We start from the raw sequence: 20,156 nt of genomic DNA, 5'->3' as shown, positions 1-20,156 counted from the left end.
TTTGTTAAAGTTTAAGACTTAAATTGCATTTTTCTGATGTTTTGAGTTAAAAGCTATTACTTGACATTGCCCGAGTGGCTCATTTGCATGTTCTGGACTGAGGATGGATCGGGCTGCACGCCGCAGCGATACTATGATGATATTGCGCTTGGGCTGTAGGAGCCCCTCCGGAGTCTGAACCCCCACAGTGAGCGCGGGTACCCAATTGGATCGGGCTGCGCGCCGCAGCAGTCATGTGCATTGCATTGCATTCATGCATCGGTTCCTGTTTGTACTACGTGTCATGACATTCAGCACTCTCATTTCATTGGCATTCATGCTACTTCTTGCACTATTTACCAGACGCCCTGGTGTTAATTGTTAGTGGAGTGCTGTGCCCGAGGGGCTGACTTATGTGCGGACTTGCATTATCTGAATACGCATTCATTTGCTTGACTGTTGTAAAAGGATATTTTCAAAAGAGGTTTTTAAACTGAGCTAGATATTTTCTGAAGGATTTTTCACGGTCTTACTGTTTTCTAAAAAGGGTTGTACTGTCCTATATAGCATGATGGAGTGCTCTTACGTGATTTCTTGCCTCTCAGTTATTATTTACTCTTATTACCACTAAGTTGGAAGTACTCACTTTACTCCCTGCACCTCGCGTGCAGTTGCAGGTATCGTTCACCTGGTAGCGGGTTATTAGCGGATTGAAGGTATTGTTATTGTAGCTGAGCAAGGTGACCGCCAGCGTTCGCGGCACCGGATGTTGTCTTTTGTTTTCCCAGAAATTCATTTTTGGTATAATATTGGCCCTGTAGTTAAGTCAGGTTCCTTTAGATGCTCGTGACTTGTGACACCCCGGTCGGGTAGTAATTAACAGTTTCTAATGCCATTAGGTTGTATCTTCTATTCATTTATGTTTAATAATTGTTAGTGAAAGGATTTGGGTTAGTTGGCTGGCCTTGTCTTCACGGGAGGCACCATCACGACCGGGTATGGGAATTGGGTCGTGACACTAGGAGCTTGAAGACACTTAAAGACAAGCCTGACTTTAATTACCATCCTAGATGTGAGAAGCTGAACATAATTCAACTGAGCTTTGCAGATGATTTATTGTTATTTTGCAGGGGTGATATGGTATCTGTACAACTATTGTTTGACTGCTTTCAACAATTCTCAAAAGCTTCAGGGCTAATTGCTAATCAGGAAAAGAGCAGCATATACTTTGGAGGGGTTACTGATGAAGTGCAACAACATATTATCCAATGCCTGGGTTTTTCTAAAGGCTCTTTGCCATTTAGATACTTGGGAGTCCCACTGAGCAGCAAAAGACTATCTGTTGCCCAATGTCAACCTCTGATAGACAGGATAGTTAGCAGAATTAAAAATTGGACAGTGAAGTTCCTCTCCTATGCTGGCAGACTACAGCTGATCAAGAGTATCCTATTTGCTATTCAATCATTCTGGTCACAGATATTTCCCCTACCTAAGAAGATATCGCAATCCATTGAGACAGTTTGCAAGAGATTCTTATGGACTGGTGAAACAGGAAATAAAGCCAAAGCTTTGGTAGCTTGGAGACAACTATGCTTGCCACATTCTGCAGGGGGTCTAAATATCACTGATATAGTCACATGGAATAAAGCTGCTCTACTCAAACAATTGTGGAACCTAAACATGAAGAAGGATAGATTGTGGATTCAATGGATCCATACTTACTACATCAAGAGGCAAGAGTTAGTGCAAGTTAAAGCTAAACAAGCCTCATGGCTAGTACAAAAAATTCTGGGAGCTGGAAAGTACCTAAATGAGGCTAATATTGCAATGGATGAAGTGTTGAACATGAAGCAGCATTCCATCAGGCTGATATACAACAAACTAAGGGGTGATCTACCCAAGGTGAAATGGAGAAGACTTATATGCAACAACTGGGGGAGTCCTAAGTGGAAATTCATTCTATATCTGGCTATACTAGAGAGACTGTATACAAGGGACAGACTGTTGGGATGGGGAGTAGCAGTAAATCCAACATGCTCATTATGTGGTAATGCAGATGAAAGCCACGAACACCTGTTCTTTCAATGCAGGTCTTCAGCAAAATATGGGATAAGCTATTGCACTGGATGGGATTTCCAAAGAATATACAAGGTTGGCAGGCTGAGAAATAGTGGGCAATCAAACATTGTTTAGGAAAGCAACAAGAATATGCAACATTCAGAATGGTTCTTGCAGGTGCAGTCTAATATATTTGGCAAGAGCGTAATTGGAGAACCTTTCGAGGAACACAAAGAAGAATTGAGGAAGTGACCAAAATGATCATCCAGGAAGTACATTGTCGAGGAATGTTGAATTCCAAGTTAGCTAAACATTTACAACACTTGAATTTTTATCCTTAGTTATAGATGAATAGCTATGTAGATATGAGGATACTAGATTTGAGGCTGCATGTCCAAGTCTATGTGATTATGAGGGTTTTGATACACTTGTAAATATTTCCCTGGTAATAGAAAATTAATTACCAAAAAAAAAACAACAAACTAAACCAAGAAAAAAATGGCAAAGGTTACAATAATATTTTATAGAACGAAAAAATAAAAAAGATTAAGGGACTCACATGATAAGGTGTAATTCATATCTCGTTTGACGAGGAATAAAATAAATAATAATTTATCTCGATATGCTTTGTTGTGTTAGTTTCAAAGGATCCAAAAACTTCTAAGAATTAAAATCGGTAACCTAAAAAAAACTGGGTGGAAGAAAGAACAAAGATTAGATAATACCAAATTAAGAACATGACAATAAATAAAAGCAAAAGCTTTAATAAACAATAAAGGAGTTTGAATCACAATCGATGGTTAAGACTTCGACAACCCTAACGAAAATATTAAACTTCTCATATGACAAACTAAAAAGAACATTAAAGAAAATTCAAAGCAAAACTTTTTTCAAGTTAAAGCAATAATCAATAATGAAAGACGACAAGGTAAAAGACTCTTAAGCAATAATGAAATCTTAAACGACGGAGAAACTAAAACCCTAGTGTTATTAAAAATTAGCACACATTTCTAACGCTCTCTAATAGGGATATTCATTAGTAATAAGTTTCCCACTTATTCTCTTTAGATTTTTTCCATTTGAACTATAGGTGTTTATCGGACGGGCTGGGACGGGCTGAACAGAAAAAACTTCAGCCCGTTCGGTTAGCGGGCGGGCTGTTAGCGGGCTGGGGATAGCGGGCTGTTAGCGGGTTTTTGTGGGCCCGTATGGGTTCAGGCTTAAACGGGCTCGGGCGGGCTGTGCTAATTTTTTTTTAATTAAATTTTGTTAGCAACGGTACACAAATTAAAAAAAAATTAAAAAAAATTAAAATTTAACCCATTAACGGGCTGAACCGGGGGTGCACCGGTATCCAAAATGTGTTCGTCTAAAATCCGCTCCTCGTCCAACCCGTCCCAACCCGCCCTATATGCTATAGTAGCGGGCTGAACCGGGCTGAAAACGGGTCAGCCCGGCCCCGATTAACAGGTATAATTTGAACCCACCGAAATTTTGACTTTTGTTTAATAGGTATATTAAATGTTTCATACTTATTCTCCTTTTAATTCCTTCTTCCTTTTTTTACTTGCGAAAATCACTTTTTGTTATGGATATTAATCGAAAAAGTCGTTTTTCACTTCTTCTCTTCTTTTTTTCTCCCTTTTTTGTTTGTCATACCATAGTTTTATTTTTTTTCTTCCAAAAAATACTTTATTAATATTCACAATTTTATTCAGCTTAAAATGTACTTACAAAAGGTAAAAAATGCGAATAACATTTCACTAAGAGTTTTCGTACTTTTAATATAATATAGATATAGGTCAACAAAGATAATTGAACGAGTTAGTTCTATCTATCAAGGTTTAAATAGAAATATTCTAGTAGTTTTTATTTATACTGGAATTAGAACAATAATCATTAAGATTTAGACCCATTTAGTTGACCACAAGGATATGCGCCACTGAGTGCTTAAGTTCTTTAATACCACAAAATAATTACCTTTCTTTAATTAAGAGAAAATTACTTTAATCTTACGTACCATTAAATAAATGACATATTTGGAAATGACAGATAATCAACAAGGAGACACATAAAAGAATAAATTTGAAATTTGAACCTTCTAGTCATATTATTGTAATCCCAACAAAGATTCTGTATTTAATAGGTGTCTAAGCAAAAATTAATCTTTGTTTTCTTTTACAATTAAAAAGCTTTATTATTCTGTTTCTTTTCCTTATAACAATGATGTCCGAACTGATTTGTGCATATTTATTTCATTAATTATTTAAACATATTTTTACTACTTATGTTATTTTACCCTTGAGGTATTATGTAATGCCACAAAATTAGACGAAAATTGCTTTAATTTCATAGACCATAAAATGAACGAAATATTTGGAAATAATAGATAGTAATGGATTACTAGGATTTACTGATTTAGGACAAACATAAAAATTTTCCCAACTCGAAGAAAAAACAAAGAAAAACCATTGACCGTAATTTAGGGCGCACGCACAAAGTCACGTACTCATAGCGCGTGAAATCACCGCACACCACTGCGAACAGAACTATATAAATTTCCCTCCAGTTCTCTTTCCACTCGTCAAGCAAAAAGCTGAATACTCACTCTGTACGGTTATTCACCAATCACAATTTCGTCACTGTTTTCTAAACTTGCTCGGCAAGTTTTTTAGGGCTTTGATTTTTCCGGCAATGGCGTCTTCTTCGACTTCGCCGTCGTCGGCGTCATCGACGGTACCTGAGTTTCCTCTTCTACCAGTTATGGGAATGAAGAGTAAAATCGTTGAGAAAATTCAAGAGAATCGTGTCACTCTTGTTGTTGGTGAAACTGGTTGCGGTACTCATTTTTCTATTTTTTCTTAATCGCTCTCTTATTCTTTCTGAAAATTAAGTTTACAGTCGGTTTGTAGAGGACGGTTCAGCATATAAGCAAGTAGTTGCACATGCATACACATTTTTGACTAAATATATGTGTGCACAGTCATACATCCCTGTAAAAGTCATTCTCTATAACATTTTCATAGAGGGATTCATCATCTACCATATATACAAAATAAAAAATAAAATAAATAAATTTGACCCCGTGTATACAGTGTGATTTCCGCCCCTCTAGCTCTGACCATGCCTATAACAACCAAGCTTTTTGGAATTGATTTTTTATTTTATACTGTATTTTAGATATCTATGCCTAGGGTGTATCGAAAGCAATCTCTAGCTTCATGAGGTAGCGGTAGAGTACTCTCCCTAGACTCCACTTGTGGGATTATACTGGGTGTGTTATTGTTGTTGTATATTTTACATAATTACAACTATAACAACAACATCTATTATTTTACGGTACAATTTTTGTATAGTTACCAACAGCCTTACTCAAATATCTATATATTTGTTAGGATTTGTACTAACCAAACAACACTATATTAATTGACATAATTTTCATAATTTTTGTGAGTTTCAACAAGGAATCTTGAATGTTAAAAGCTCTTGTTAGCTTAGAACAAGAGAAATTAAAAGATGTCGTTGAGAAATTTTTGTTTCTGCCATTTTCCTACATTTTCCACCTCATTAAAATTGTACGTATTAGGTTTTTTAAATTCTTAATAAATGATACGAATTATCATTTGACATTTTAAAATTAAATAATTTTATTTTTCTGTTATAACATAAATAGATTGAAAACATAAAACAATCAAAAAAAATAAATAAATTGAAAAAATGAGTTTTCAAGTGTTTTTATCCATAATAGCCAAATAAGATCTAAATGTCAAATGCTGTTATAGGTGTATAACAAATTAACCACTATAAAGGGCAACAAAAAGTCCAGACAAATGAGGTTGTAGTTGTAATAGAGAGGTTTGACTGTATGTACATTAAATTTTTTTGAAATATTAAAATAAGTGTATACCTTAGAGCTATGTACACATTATCTTGAATTCGGACTATATATATCTTCAGAAAATTGTAAAATAAGTGTATTTATTCAGAGGTGTCCTGTCTCGGACTTGTGACTTATGTTATGGATGTGGGAAAATGTGTGTGTGTGTGTGTATAGAGGTATCACTACTGTCTTTAAGTTGGCATGTCAATAAAAGACTAGCTAACAAAACTTAAGTTGTAGTTTTATTGGTTAGTTCTGATGATCTCATACCGAAAATGGTAGATTTAGTCACTGGAATATGTAGAGCGGCATTTTTAAGGGTCATGGAAGTTGAATAACATATATATGACTTGGTAATCTGTATATGTTAGTATGGAGTCATCTGATGAAATTTTCTTGTTACATATGCAAATGTTTGCCCCTTTTCAGAATTTCCATTAGGTTTCGTCTTGTCACATTTGCTTGCAGAAGGAAAAAGATTAAAAAAAAAATCAAATGCAAAATGGTGGTGTAAGGTGGTGATACTCACTTTTACCTAGCCGACAGCACTGGTGTACTATAAATTTTGTGCTTTCTTAATTATGTATTTGCTTTATATGCTCTAGAGTTGATATTGCATTCGTGAATTTATTAGGAAAGAGACCTACACCATATTATTTCCAAATATTAAACATTTCTACGCTCCATTTTAGCCATGGATGCTTGTTATTATGGCTTTACTAATTTTTATAACACATATCACTTAACGCTCATATCCAAATCTTGCTCAGAACATAGGGCCTCCTAGTTAGTGGGGAACTACTCCTAGATGAGCATTCAATGTGTTATTATCTTATTACGAGTGACTATTAGATTCTTCTATGGTAAAATTCTACCATTCGATTGTTTGAAATTGAGTGTATTTACTAGCTTTATAGTTTTTTGTTAAAAGTGCACAGCATTTGCTTAATGTCATGCTACTGTTTTAGAATTTGTCAATTTGTTAGTTTTATTAAGTAACTTGTTGCTTGGGTAATTAAGGAAAAAGCTCGCAAGTCCCTCAGTTTTTACTGGAAGGAAACGTGGAACCCATACTTTGTACACAACCAAGGAGATTTGCTGTGGTAGCAGTTGCTAGAATGGTGGCGAAGGCTCGAAAATGTGAAGTAGGTGAAGAAGTTGGATACCATATAGGGCACTCTAGGGTCTACTCAGAAAGGTAGTCTTTTGTTAGTGTTTTCTCAGATGAACTCGTCATCCATGCGTTGCTTGAGTTTCACCTTCACTCATAATGTTTGAATTGGTTGCTATTCTTCTCCTGATCTGAAATTTGAGTGAGCATTATATCCTAACAAAGCTACATATCAGACAGCAAATGCAAAAACATTTACATAGTAATATAAAACCTTTTGGTGTACGTTAATTACATAGGTTGTTCGTGGCATGTTTTTATAATTGGTTAACACTGTCTTTACTCTTGCCAAGGGTTCACTTATGTGAAAACATTTTATTTGACGATGATCCGGTAGTTTATACACACATTGTGCGTACACGTTCTTTTTAAATAAGAGTTTAGTGTGTGTTACAACAACTATGCCTTCATCCCAAGCTTGGGGTCTGCATATAAAGTCTCACTATCCATTTTACCCTAGTTGGTATACTGTTTTTATACAGGGTCTTTCCCCATCATTGATAAAAAAAGGTTTACGATATAAAAGAAATCCAATGATCTGCGATTCTCCAACACTAGAAGTTATCTACATTTTCTACTGACATGCAAATCTCTAAATAGACTAGAAATACTCATAATAACGCTAGCCCTAATGTATGCATAATATCATGGCTAAGCCTTAATCCCAGTTAGCCAATGTTGCCTACATGGAACTTTTGCTTCCATTGCATATGTCTATGTTAGTAGAATAAAAAAGGAAAGTTAAGTGTACTTTTATTTTTTGTTTTCATGACATGCTGAAATGAACTGAGAGATGCTCAACTTAGGCTGGAGAAATTGCCGATGCGGGATATCATGTAACGCTTTGACGGATTTTATATGGCCTTGTCGTATGAGTTTTAATGACAAAATACAAGGGCACCTTCAAGTTTACATCTTCAGATGCTTAATTATAGTCACTGTCCTTTATTGCTTTTTTATTTTATTTTATTTTGTTCTGTTTTTTTGGCTTCTTGTTGTTATTGTTTTTTCATGTGAAGTAATAAACAGCGAAGCAGAAATATGTACATTTCCTTTTAGTTTCTTTCACTAATTTCTTAGCTAATGTGTAAGATATGAAGAAAAATTTAAGGTTATTTCTGCACTTAATATTTTGAAATTTACCAATTTATTGAAATGTTCAAAATTAATGGTGTTTGGTGGTTGGCACTAGTGTAAAGCTCATTTCAGTCGTCCTGTGACTTTGACCTCATTTGATCTTCTATCTCCAATAAAATTTACCAGCTCGTAATTATTTAAACAACTAATAAAAGGGAATCTTAAATTAGTGGTACTGGAACCTCCAAGCATATTCAGAATAACTGCTAATATGAAGCTCATTCGAGTCTTCTTATTTCTTTGACGTCATTTAATATTCTTTCTCTCCAATTAAAGGTACCGGCTTGAATGATTTAGGCAACTAATAAGAGGGAATCCCAAATTAGTGCTACTGGCAAGTAATACATTTGCTGAAAGAAATAAATGCCCATTCATTGTCTTGTTTTTATTCTCAATGCAGTTTTGTGGGAATATATACACATCATGATTCAGTGTTTTGTCACGTTTATAGTTTAAGTTGGTGAGCACATGACCTCAGTGTCCAACTGATGTATTGTTAGTAAGTCCGTATAGCCATTCTCGAAAAAGCAAACTAGAGATGTATATTTATCTTTCTCCATTTCAGAGCTTGGCACCCATCTATCATGTTGTAAAGTCTTGGTGATCGTTTCGTCAATCATTCCTCTCTTCACTGGTTGTTGCAAGGGAAGCCATCTTTGGCACCTTAAGCATGATTTATCGAGATGCAGTTTGCCTGGAATGGCATGGAAGTTATATGTTGGAACTAAGACGTTATGGTAAAAAGGAAGTATAACAATCTTTACCTTTTCTTTGTTAGTGTCCCTCTCTTTTCGGGGAACAATTTTATGGAACGCCATTCTCCTCCTGTAGTGGATTTATCAATGTTTTTGTGTTTCAATTACATCCAGCAAAATTTTCAACTACTCATTATTGCTTCTTTCTCTGTGATGTATCTTCATTATTTAACTTATCAAGTCAACATTATATCACAGATCTAAGATTGTGTTTAAAACTGCTGGAGTTCTGTTGGAAGAAATGCTAGAGAAGGGCTTGAATGCACTAAAGTATAAAGTTATCATTCTCGACGAAGTGCATGAAAGATCTGTAGAGTCAGATCTTGTCCTTGTTTGCATCAAGCAGTTTTTGCTTAAAAAGAGTGACCTGAGGTAAAATTCTCTTTCTTCTTTTTTTCTTCTGCATTTTGTATTTGTTTGTCTATCTTGATATGAACTCTTTGCCATCTCTCTGCTTTGTACTCAATCTTCTACCATTAACACTTGGAGAACTTGGTCTACTATGTCGCATGCATTACAAACACATTGGTGATAATGTGCTTTGTGTATCTAATTGGTTCAACTCTACAGAGTGGTGTTAATGTCTGCTACTGCTGATATAGCAAGATACCGTGAATACTTTAGGGATCTCGGTAGAGGTGAAAGGGTAGAGTTGTTGGCCATCCCTAGTTCTGGACAAGACACTATATATCAACGAAAAGTTTCATACATTGAGCAGGTATATTTCATCTATCTTAGATAAGAGAATCCATTTCATTTACTTTATCAGAAAAGGAAAATGAAGAAAATTCATTTAACAGCATGTTTCTTATATTAAAAGTTACTGTGCATCGATGGTCTTAAAGCAAATTCCATCAATAACAGTTAGTATCTATAACTTTGGCATGTCTCTCTCTCCAGATTAAATTCGTTTAATTATGTTTAAATTCATGGTTTACTTGTGATAATGGTAGTTTCGAGTGCACTGAGTCAACCTAACTTGGCTTTGTCCTACTGCCTTGGGTGGATATGTGAATCCATTTTTGTTCATGTAACCCTACCTATTGAAATGTTTCTCTTTTGATGTTCTATCACAATTGTCAGTTCTCGTATTCTATTATTTTATCCCTCTTTTATCTTTTCTTAGTTATTGGGCCTCCTAATTGGCTGTAAAGATGTTTGTTAGAAATGAAGCAGTTGCATTGAATTCCATAATTGGTATTGCCTTTTCGAGTTATGCTTTTAAACATAAGCTTGAAGGTTGCTCCAATGAAACCATTCTGTGGCACTCGTTAACCTTTGTTACTTTTGCTTTCATGTAGACTAATATAAGGAATAAGAATCCTTCATTTATAAAGTAAAATATTGATGGAAAGTCGTCTTTTGCAATGGTTATTTCTTGAGATATTTAATATATTTGTATGTTTACTGTTTGCATTAAATTTATAAAACAATATAAAAGTTGCTATACATAAGATTAATCATTAATATTATTTAGACCAACTAGGCATAAATAGGTAGATACATTATCTTTTTGTGTAGGTAATTATGGTTCGTTAGAAGTGAATATTTAGAATTTAATTATTCAACATCTTGTTAAGAGACTCTGTTGGCAGATGATCCGGATTATACTCTCTTCATCCTAAAATAGATGACTCTATTTGACTAGTTAATTCATTGCAAAAATAAATTTTGGTTAATTTTTTAAACCAAAGTTAGGTTTAGATATGTTACATAACAATATTTGCTGAATCTAGAATGTGTAAATAACCTACCATACATGAGGTTTACAACCCTCTATGAAATATAACTTCAAATTTAACAAAGTTACCCATTTAAGGGGAGAATGTGCAAGTTTTCAAATGGTGAAGGTTCCTTACTTTTAGAAAGATAGATGCAAGACTCCAATTTTACACACTTCTAACTTTTGAGCTCAAGTAAGGCCTCCTCTCTGTTTAAAATAACAAGCGAAATGTGTAAATATGAGGTATATGCTATGAGGATGTCACATGAAGGCTAAAGTGATATTAATTTAGAATACATATCGTATGTTACTCCTGATTTTTACGGGATGGAGAGCTTTTTGGGTTGGGAAAAGCGTCAAGTAGTTTTTAGCATATTAAAAAGGAAAGTGGGCCAAATTTTTGTTGAAGGAGGTAGTATTTCAAGTTGAACTTGATGTTCTCAAATTAGTGTAGTCTCTAATTACTAAATCACAACTTTCAATGCAGTAATCAATTGACCCCTTATTCCACTTACAAACTGTTTAGTATCTAAAAGAGGACTTATCTTTTATTGCCTACACATACTGTGGTCTTCCACTCAATTAATTTTCCCTTTTCCTATTTGACTTCTATGATGTATGATTACTGAGAAAATGCTTTGTCTAAATCTATGCGTTTCTGGTTACTGCATGGTATATTTTTAATTCATATGCTGCAAGAAATATATACAAGGTAATATTTCTGCTGTTCCTGCCAGACTAGGGAATATTTTAACTTCATCAAATAGGGAAAAAAATTCATAAACATCTTAACTTGATCAAAAAGGGGGAAAAATTATCAAAAATTCAAGTGTAATAACAGTACATCAAGTGTTCCGTTAAGAGGATATGGAATATTGCTTCCTATAGATTACTGATGTTTTTCATTTAATCAAAATTGTAATCTGCAATGATATTATTTGCTTAACAGGTAGCTGAACTCCTTAAAATGGAATCAGAAGAGACGGCTCTGAAATGCTGTTCTGGTCCAAGCCCATTGACAGCTGATGCTGATATCAAGCCTGAAATGTATCAGCTTATACACAATCTTATTATACACATTCATAAAAATGAAAGGGACATTGAAAAAGGAATTCTGGTCTTTCTTCCAACATACTATGCACTTGAGCAGCAGTGGCTCTTATTGAAGCCTTTCAGTGTATCTTTTAAGGTTCACATTTTACACAGTAGTATCGACACTGAACAAGCTCTCAAGGCCATGAAAATCTGTAAGTCACATCGTAAGGTAGGCTTTCTTTCCTTCCTTTGTTCAACATCCATCATTGTCTAAAAAATTTGGGGAGACAGTCCTAAAAGCAGGCAGAGTGCTTATATTTCCCCCCCCCCCCTCTCCCCCCCTCCCTCCCCAGTCCCCAGCAATGTCCAAAAGATAAGAGAGAGTGCTTATGGCAAAAGGTCATTTTTATTAATAACATCTAACCATTTCTGTTTTCCCTTAACCCTGATTCCTGGTTTTATTTCAGTGGTTAGCTGCTATAAGTATTCAGTAAAATGAATATGGTAACTGCATTCATTCTCTACAATACTGATGCCTCTCTCTGAAACCTAAACTTATCCACAGGTGATTTTGGCCACAAATATTGCAGAATCTTCGGTTACAATACCAATGGTGGGCTATGTCATTGATTCTTGCCGTTCTTTACAAGTTTTCTGGGATAATAATAGGAAAACAGATTCTGCAGAGCTTGTGTGGGTTTCCAAATCACAGGTACTAAATGAGTCATGTTTGCACATTCCAATCTCTCTTCATGAGATTGTTGCTCCTAATTTTTTGAGATGCAGGCAGACCAAAGGAGAGGGAGAACTGGACGGACTTGTGACGGCCATGTATATCGATTGGTAAAAAGAACATTTTACGCTCAACTAGAGGATTACGAGCCTCCTGCAATACTGAGATTATCGTTGAGGCAGCAAGTACTTCTCCTTTGCTGTGCTGAATCTAAAGCCATCAATGATCCCAAAGGTATTCAGCTACTATGCTTTTTAGCTGGATATTCAGCTTCACAATTTCTTTTCTGTTTGTTTTCTTTCTCCTTTTCCTTTTACATGATTACCTTCATGAAATTGCTTGCTGCTTCAACTTGAGTTGAATTGTGAAAATTTTCTGTAATTTGATGAAGAAAATGGAAAGCATGCTTAGGGATGGAAGAGATGTATTATTGGCTTGTTTATTTCTCCTCCTGTTTTCTTCGTACATCTTTAGTCGTTCCGCTGTTGATTTGTTTTATTGGAATGAGTCTTATGACAATTATTATGGAAAATGTTTTGCTGACTTCTCTATGCTTCCTGATTCTACTATTTTGTTGAGGACGACGTTTTAGCTTTTAAAGGTGGTTATGAAATAACATATGTAGAAAATAAACATTGCGCCTAACTCAACTCAAAGCTAACTCATGAGCCGAGGATTGACCAAAAGGCCAAGACCATACAAGGAGATAACAACCATCCCTTCAAACAATATGGAGACTTAACATCCCCCCTACTCCCAGGACTGGACATCTTGTGCGTGGACAATATAATACGAAGGCTCAACTGGGTAAACCAAGAACGAGATGGGTCTATCTTTGATACCGTGTTAGGAATATGGTCCTAGGGCCTAATTCAACCCTAAAAACTAACTCCTTAACTTAGGATTGTCCAAGACTATCTAAGGAGCTAATCAACCAAAGTGAGACTCTAACATCTCCCCTCCCTTGCACGCCCAAGACTAGATATCCAGAGCGCGGACACCATGACATGGGGCCTAACATTGGGTTAACCAAGGATTATGAAGGGTCTTGCTTTGATATTGAAAATGGACCTTTGGTCTTGCTTGGTTGTCAATGCAAAATGTGTTCATAAATAATTAGTACATGTTATCAACTGAGAATTGAAATGTCTAATACACTAAGGAGTTTAATGCATATAGAATCCTCTATATTTATGATTTGTTTCTGAAACGCGAAGACTTTCTTCCCACACCTACAAACAAATGGACAAAAAATGCATGAGATAAATTTGGTGCAGTATTACTAGCAAGTTTGTCCAATCTAAGTCAGATCCATATGGGGCCCTCTACAGCGTGGGCTGGTTAGACCAAGAACTCGTACCAACATGCTCGGTTGTCACCCATAGTTTAAGCACCAAGCAGGACTAATCAATTTATAGATGGGCTAAAAAATATGTCATTTATCCAAATTTGCATGGTCTTGAGTGTTATTATCATCAATTTGGGTAAGTTCGCTGTCTATGTTCAATAATTCTCTTTTCCTTTTTCTAGTCTACATAAAGATGTGAGATACTAAAATTTAACTTATGGATCTTTCAATTAGTTCTGCTACGGAAGGCTTTAGACACTCCGGATCCTGAAGTCGTTGAGGATGCATTGAGTTTGCTTGTTGACCTCCATGCACTACAAAAAACACCTCCAAGGAGCCGTTATGAGCCTACATTTTATGGAAGATTGCTTGCCAGCTTTTCTCTTTCATTTGATGCTTCTATACTAATACTCAAGTTTGGAGCCATAGGAATGCTACGAGAAGGCATTGTTCTTGGTATAATGATGGATATGCAGCCACTCCCCATTCTTCGTCCTTTCGGCCACGAAAGTTTGGTACTATCCTATACTTTATAATTTGAGAATGTCACATTTCTTTAATAGTTTAGATTAATGTTGATCAATAAATTTGATTTTCCAGTTCATGAAGTACATTGACAACTTTTTCAGTGGAGATTCTAAGACCACTGGTTTATCTGGTAGAAAAGAGGTAATCTGTATGGCAAATTCGTGCGCATTTCAGTTCTGGCAACGTGCTTTCAAGGTAAACCCGCAGTTCATTCTTCACTATAGGAAATCTCTCTCTTTCACACACACTCTCTCTCTCTCTCCTCCCTGTTTTTTTTTTTTTTTTTTTTGCTTTATTTTTTTGGGATGCTAGCATTCTATTTACGTATCTTGTTTCCAAATGAAGGACAAATACCGCCTTCAACTATTAAGACAACTCTTCAAGTTGGATAACACAAAAGACAGAGAAATAGTGCTTTCAAAAATTGAGGAAGAGTGGTGCTCATACCATAATCTTTTGCGATCGGCACTCAACCAAGTTGCTGAATCATGTATGTCTTATCTTGAGTTTTACCAGTTTAGATCCTTTGGTTTTTTATACTAAGCCTGTGTTGTTGCAGATGATGAGGTTCTGGACTCTTTGCATCGATATAGACCCCAATTTCTTGCTACATCAGGTGGCATACCATCTTATTATAATCCAAATGAATATCAGCACAAGTGCCATCTCGACTGTGATCAGTATTTAGATGCTGGTGCGTTAGATATGGATTATCAGCTACTTGAACAAGGTGGTGAAATAAGGAAATGCATTTCTATTCCATTTTTGGGCCACAATGAATCATTAGCACATAAGGTGGCTCAAAATTTGGCTAGTGTAGTCAAAGAGGTACTGTATTCTGCTATCACTTTGCTGTTATATTTGATGTCAAGATTTTGATATCATCTTCCTTTTCGATGTTCGATAGATGAGAAGTCAGTCTTCTGCGGATGTCTCTGGAAATCCTGACATGTTGGTGTACGGTAATGGTGTTTCCACAGGGGAGGCTTCTCTTTGTAAATTTTTTCTCAGTGGTCAGTGCAACAGAGGTTCCCAATGTTCCTTTTCTCATTCTTTACAAGCAAAGAGGCCCACTTGCAAATTTTTCTTCTCTTTACAGGTATCAGTAGTTTTATGGCTTATTGTATTTGTCAAATAACAGTGTCCCTGATCGATAATCCCCCATTGGAAACATTGATGATTGAAAAATGAGGAAGTGAATACTAGGGAAAAAGAGTTAATGAAGGTCCTCCTCCTTGTACTTTTGGTTGATTTGAGATAGAGGAATAAAAGAATATTGAAGGGGTTGAGAGTCCATTCCGTAGAGTAAAGAGTTCTGTTTTTGCTTCATTTGGTGTGATAAAGACATCCCTTACTGTATTGGTTATTCCAGGAAAAAATGCAGTTATCATTCTGAATAGGCTGACTTTGATCAAATTAAAATCTGATTCTTCTGTCAATTTTTTCTTCCTTGGTTCATCAGTCATCACAAAGACATGTTACTTGTTACATCTTTCCTTTGGAGAGGAAGAGCTTGCATTAGTGGAAGGAGGAGGAGAAAGAATGGGGAAGATTTAAGGGTGTGCTATATATATATATATATATATATATATATATATATATATATGGAGGGGAAAATAGTCATTTGTTGGCACTTATTTGCCTTATCCATGTATTAAATGGTGCATATCCTTGGCTTCTTTAAATTTTCTTACAAAATTTTTTCTCAAGGGTTTCGATACTCCTATCAGACGTATTCTGAATTTACATTTATATAGGGATGCCGGAATGGAGATTCATGTTTCTTTTCTCACGATTCAGTTCCATCTGCTTATTCTGGTGTTCTGTCAAGTTTATGCCGTCCGGAGAATGCAGATGCTGATATGTTGTCACTTCTGCGATGGTTTCCTGCACCTCATCATGGATGCATCCTCATACTCGATGACAATGATTTATATTTTTCGTCACATATTGCACGTCACTATGCTCCGTCTTCTATAATCTCCACAACGCCCCTTCGAGATGAATCCACACTTGACCAATTACCAACTGATGTCAGAATTCTCTGGGGCCATTCCAATCCATACAACACGATAATATCCAACACTGCAGGGAGTCCAGTTCCGTGGAGTGAAGTTAAATGTGTCCTATGGTTTCCCAAATTTGAAACAGGACATAGAGAAGGGCAGAAGAGTGTGATGCAAACCTTTTTTGAGTATTTAGCCATCCGGATGCTTGGATATGCCTTATATGATGTTAAAGTTATTGTCACCATGAATAATATGCGTTTCTCATACCTACAGGTAATTTACTCCTTGTATCTTTTTTTCCCTTTTCCTATCTTTATGACAGTTCTGTCTGAAGTGCTCTATTTGTGGGTGTACTGGGGAGGGGAGGGGGGGGGGGGGAATACAAAATCTATATCTAAAAGTTAGTAACAATTGAGCTTCTGAAAGTTGACATGAAAGTATGCTTTGTATTTGTGGAGCTACTTGTTGTTTTAAGCATCTGCAATAGAAATGAATGGAATGGTATTACATTTATGTCTACTGATAAATAAAATAGGACTTGCTGTGAAGCTATATGATATTATGTCGCTTGGCGTGCATTTACGCAATATAAACACATACTAATATGTTGTTGCTTTATCATATTGTAGCGATGCACGTGTTGTCGACGAGAATGTTTGAGAATCACTTTTGAAAAAAACAAAAATGTTTTCTGCTCTTTTCTATTGGCTGAGGCTCTTGACTTTGTTAGAACTTTTTTCTTTGATGAAAACTGCCTATCAGGCAGACATGCACCCTCAGAATTTCCATGCTCTAAAAATGTATACATTAACAACTTCTGTAATATATTCTCCTAATATATTTTAATCCCCTTCCCTATTTCTTTTAATGCTGCAAATAGTTCTCTCCTTTTATTCGTCCGAGTCCTAAATCCCACCTGTTGCTAACATAAATGCTTTGCTGATTCAGATTATTTTCCCCTTTACTTCACTGAATTGAACATTTGAGACTGTTGCTTCAGGTGGAAAAGCTGGCAAGGGAATGTTGCTTTTTTCTCAGGGAGTCATTCCTATTTGATGAACAGAACTTGGGAGAATTATTTGATGAGGTTAATGCCAGAAAGCCAATGCTGCAGTCGAAGCCTGTCTCATATGTTTTCTCGCTGCATCCGCCTGCAGATGTCCAGTCTCGTGATTTTGCAACACTCCTCAACCAAAATAAAAATAAGGTTATTTAGATACAAGATTAGCTCCAGAATGATGTGCAGTGCGGAGAGTTAAATTATATGCAAATTCGCGTAGGACAGTGTAAAGAGGGGGTTTTCATGCAGTCTTTAATTATCAACTGTAAAGGTTCCTTTTGACATCCAAAATTGCTTAAGTTGCAGAGAATTCCTTCATCTTGATCAGGTTTTACTGTTATATTAGGTATCTGTGTGTGTTTGTTTGGCATCTAATTATTTGTGGGGATAAAAGATGACTTTGGTTAAACTCCTGCAGCGGTCTACTTATTGGCTAATGAAGTATTTTAAAATGGTAATGTTGTTAAATCAAATTATATTTTCTTTAATTATTGTTTTCTTTTGTTATGACAATTAACCGTGAGCTTGATTTTAGTGCTTATGATAAGTTACCCTCCTGAGTCTTGGCTTGGTCATCTTTTTTCTTTAACTTAGTAGTAGACAAATGATACCAGAATTACTATTTGAAATTAGGTAAATTTTTACTTTCTCTACTTCAAAAAGATTGATGCTATTTCCTTATTAGTCTGTTTAATATTTTTGCCTCTCTATTTCCTTGGGTAGGGATAAAGTTTGCGTACACATTATCTTCCCCGGATACCACTAGTGGAATTTTACTTGGTTGTTGTTGTTGTTATTGTTGTTGTTGTTGTAGCCAAACAAATGCTAAAGCAAATTTTAGACTACAAATTTCAAAAGTTATAGTCACGCAAATGTTATGACTTATTTAAGACCACATAACTCAAAAGTCTTCCCCTCTTTATTACAGTTTGTACTAAGACAATCTTTTTTAAAACGGAGAGAGTACTATCGTGTGATTTTTTATACAATGTACTTTATTGGGGGATTTGCATCTATACCCGCTTTTTGGGTCACGTTTTAACTTGTGCCCGCTTTGCAAAAAAAATTGCAAGTGTACCCACTTTTTCGCGTAACTTCAGCATACGAGGCTGAAGTAGCAAAGGCAATCACGCAAAACTTCAGCATTCTAGTAGACGGGCCTGAAGTAGCAAGTGTGCTGAAGTTTTTGTTTGTAATTGTTGAACTTAAGCATAGTAGCTGAAGTTTTGTTCTCTATTTGCTGAAGTTTTTGTTTGTAATTGCTGAATTTAAGCATAGTAGCTGAGTTTTGTTCTCTATTTGCTGAAGTTCTTGTTTGTAATTGCTAAACTTAAGCATAGTAGCTGAAGTTTTGTTCTCTATTTGCTGAAGTTTTTGTTTGTAATTGCACTAAATAAGCTGAAGTTTTTTTGTCCTGGATTCATTAGCTTTGTCATTAAGCTTTTTCAAAAACTTCAGCAGAATTTAGTTCATTTATAAAAACTTCAGCATTAAATAAGCTGAAGTTTTTTTGTCCTGGATAAGCTTTTTCAAAAACTTCAGCAAAAGATGTTGAAGTTATTTAGTTCATTTATAAAAACTTCAGCGCTAAATAATGTCACGACCCGAATTTTTCACCCTCGGGAGTCGTGATGTCGCCTACTAATGGGAGCTAGGCAAGTCAAATTTAATTATTTGTCCATTATTAATCTAGTCCATTTTAACAATTTACGACAATAATACAAAGCAACGAGATTCAATAATAAGCGGAAGTCTTAGCATTTTATAAAAAAAAAACTGAATAGAAATGCGGAATAAGTTCAACAAAATCCTCTACCCAAGACTAGTGTCACTGCATTCACGAACTGCTAAAAATACTACATACAACGCCTGAAAGAGAACATAAGCTGTTTGTCTCGAATACAATAAGATAACAGAATAAAATAAAGGATAGAGGAGACGCCGGACCTGCGGACGCCTGCAAGGCTACCTCGGGTCTCACTGAAATGAAGCCTGCTCCCACACTACTGCTGCTGCCGCTCGAAACCTGGATCTGTGCAAAATAGCACAGAGTGTAGTATCAACACAACAGACCCCATGTGCTGGTAAGTGCCTAGCCTAACCCCGGCGAAGTAGTGACGAAGCTAGACTGGACTAACCACATAAACCTGTGCAATTATGTATATACAGCGGAATCGAAATACAAGACAAGTAAAACATTTTGGGAGGGGAAGCATGCTGTGGGGAGATAACAGTTTCAAGTATAAGTTGACTAATACAAAGGAAAGGCACAACACATACAACAATAAGGAACGGAGATCAACAAGTGCACGACATCACCCTTCGTGCTTTTACTCTCATCCTCACCAAGCAATAATATAAACGGACGTGCACGGCATCACCCTTCGAGCTTTTACTCTCATTCCTCACATATAATCAATAGAATAGGCACGGAATGGCACATCGTGCGGCACGGCATCACCCTTCGTGCTTTACTCTCTTTTCCTCACAATAAGCAAACAATACACGGTATCACCCTTCGTGCTTTACACTCTTTCCTCACGAGAAACAAACAATGCACGGCATCACCCTTCGTGCTTTAACACTCTTCCTCACCCAATCAACAATCACAAACAAGGGCAAGGGAATAATAAAACAATAATGCACATCCCGACAAGGGTACACAAACAAATAATTAAAAACCCGGCAAGGGTACAACATCAATAACCAACAACGTCCCGGCAAGGGAATAAATCATTAA

At 36.0% G+C, this 20,156-nt stretch overlaps 1 protein-coding gene across 1 annotated transcript; it reads left to right on the top strand.

The window, feature by feature from the left end:
- On the top strand, window positions 4,627-17,874 carry LOC109215291 (DExH-box ATP-dependent RNA helicase DExH8). The gene is made up of 14 exons (XM_019379325.1): window positions 4,627-4,876; window positions 6,938-7,115; window positions 9,179-9,352; window positions 9,551-9,698; window positions 11,653-11,967; window positions 12,304-12,450; window positions 12,525-12,705; window positions 14,054-14,334; window positions 14,420-14,542; window positions 14,693-14,837; window positions 14,907-15,175; window positions 15,255-15,446; window positions 16,105-16,629; window positions 17,357-17,874. Exons 1-14 carry the CDS (start codon window positions 4,732-4,734, stop codon window positions 17,570-17,572), a joined length of 3,039 nt encoding a protein of 1,012 aa, XP_019234870.1. The 5' UTR covers window positions 4,627-4,731; the 3' UTR covers window positions 17,573-17,874.

This window comes from Nicotiana attenuata, chromosome 2 (assembly GCF_001879085.1).
Source record: "Nicotiana attenuata strain UT chromosome 2, NIATTr2, whole genome shotgun sequence".
NCBI classification, from domain to species: Eukaryota; Viridiplantae; Streptophyta; class Magnoliopsida; order Solanales; family Solanaceae; genus Nicotiana; species Nicotiana attenuata.
Note: the sequence above shows the minus strand (reverse complement) of the source record. Positions and strands in the feature narration are given on the sequence as shown.

What these genes read in the sequence shown, in the direction of transcription:
- LOC109215291 (XM_019379325.1), top strand. Translation starts at nt 4,732, where the DNA reads ATGGCGTCTTCTTCGACTTCGCCGTCGTCGGCGTCATCGACGGTACCT. An exon ending in TGTTGGTGAAACTGGTTGCG is followed by an intron (nt 4,877 to 6,937) that starts GTACTCATTTTT and finishes TGGGTAATTAAG; the next exon opens with GAAAAAGCTCGCAAGTCCCT. An exon ending in CAACCAAGTTGCTGAATCAT is followed by an intron (nt 14,838 to 14,906) that starts GTATGTCTTATC and finishes GTGTTGTTGCAG; the next exon opens with ATGATGAGGTTCTGGACTCT.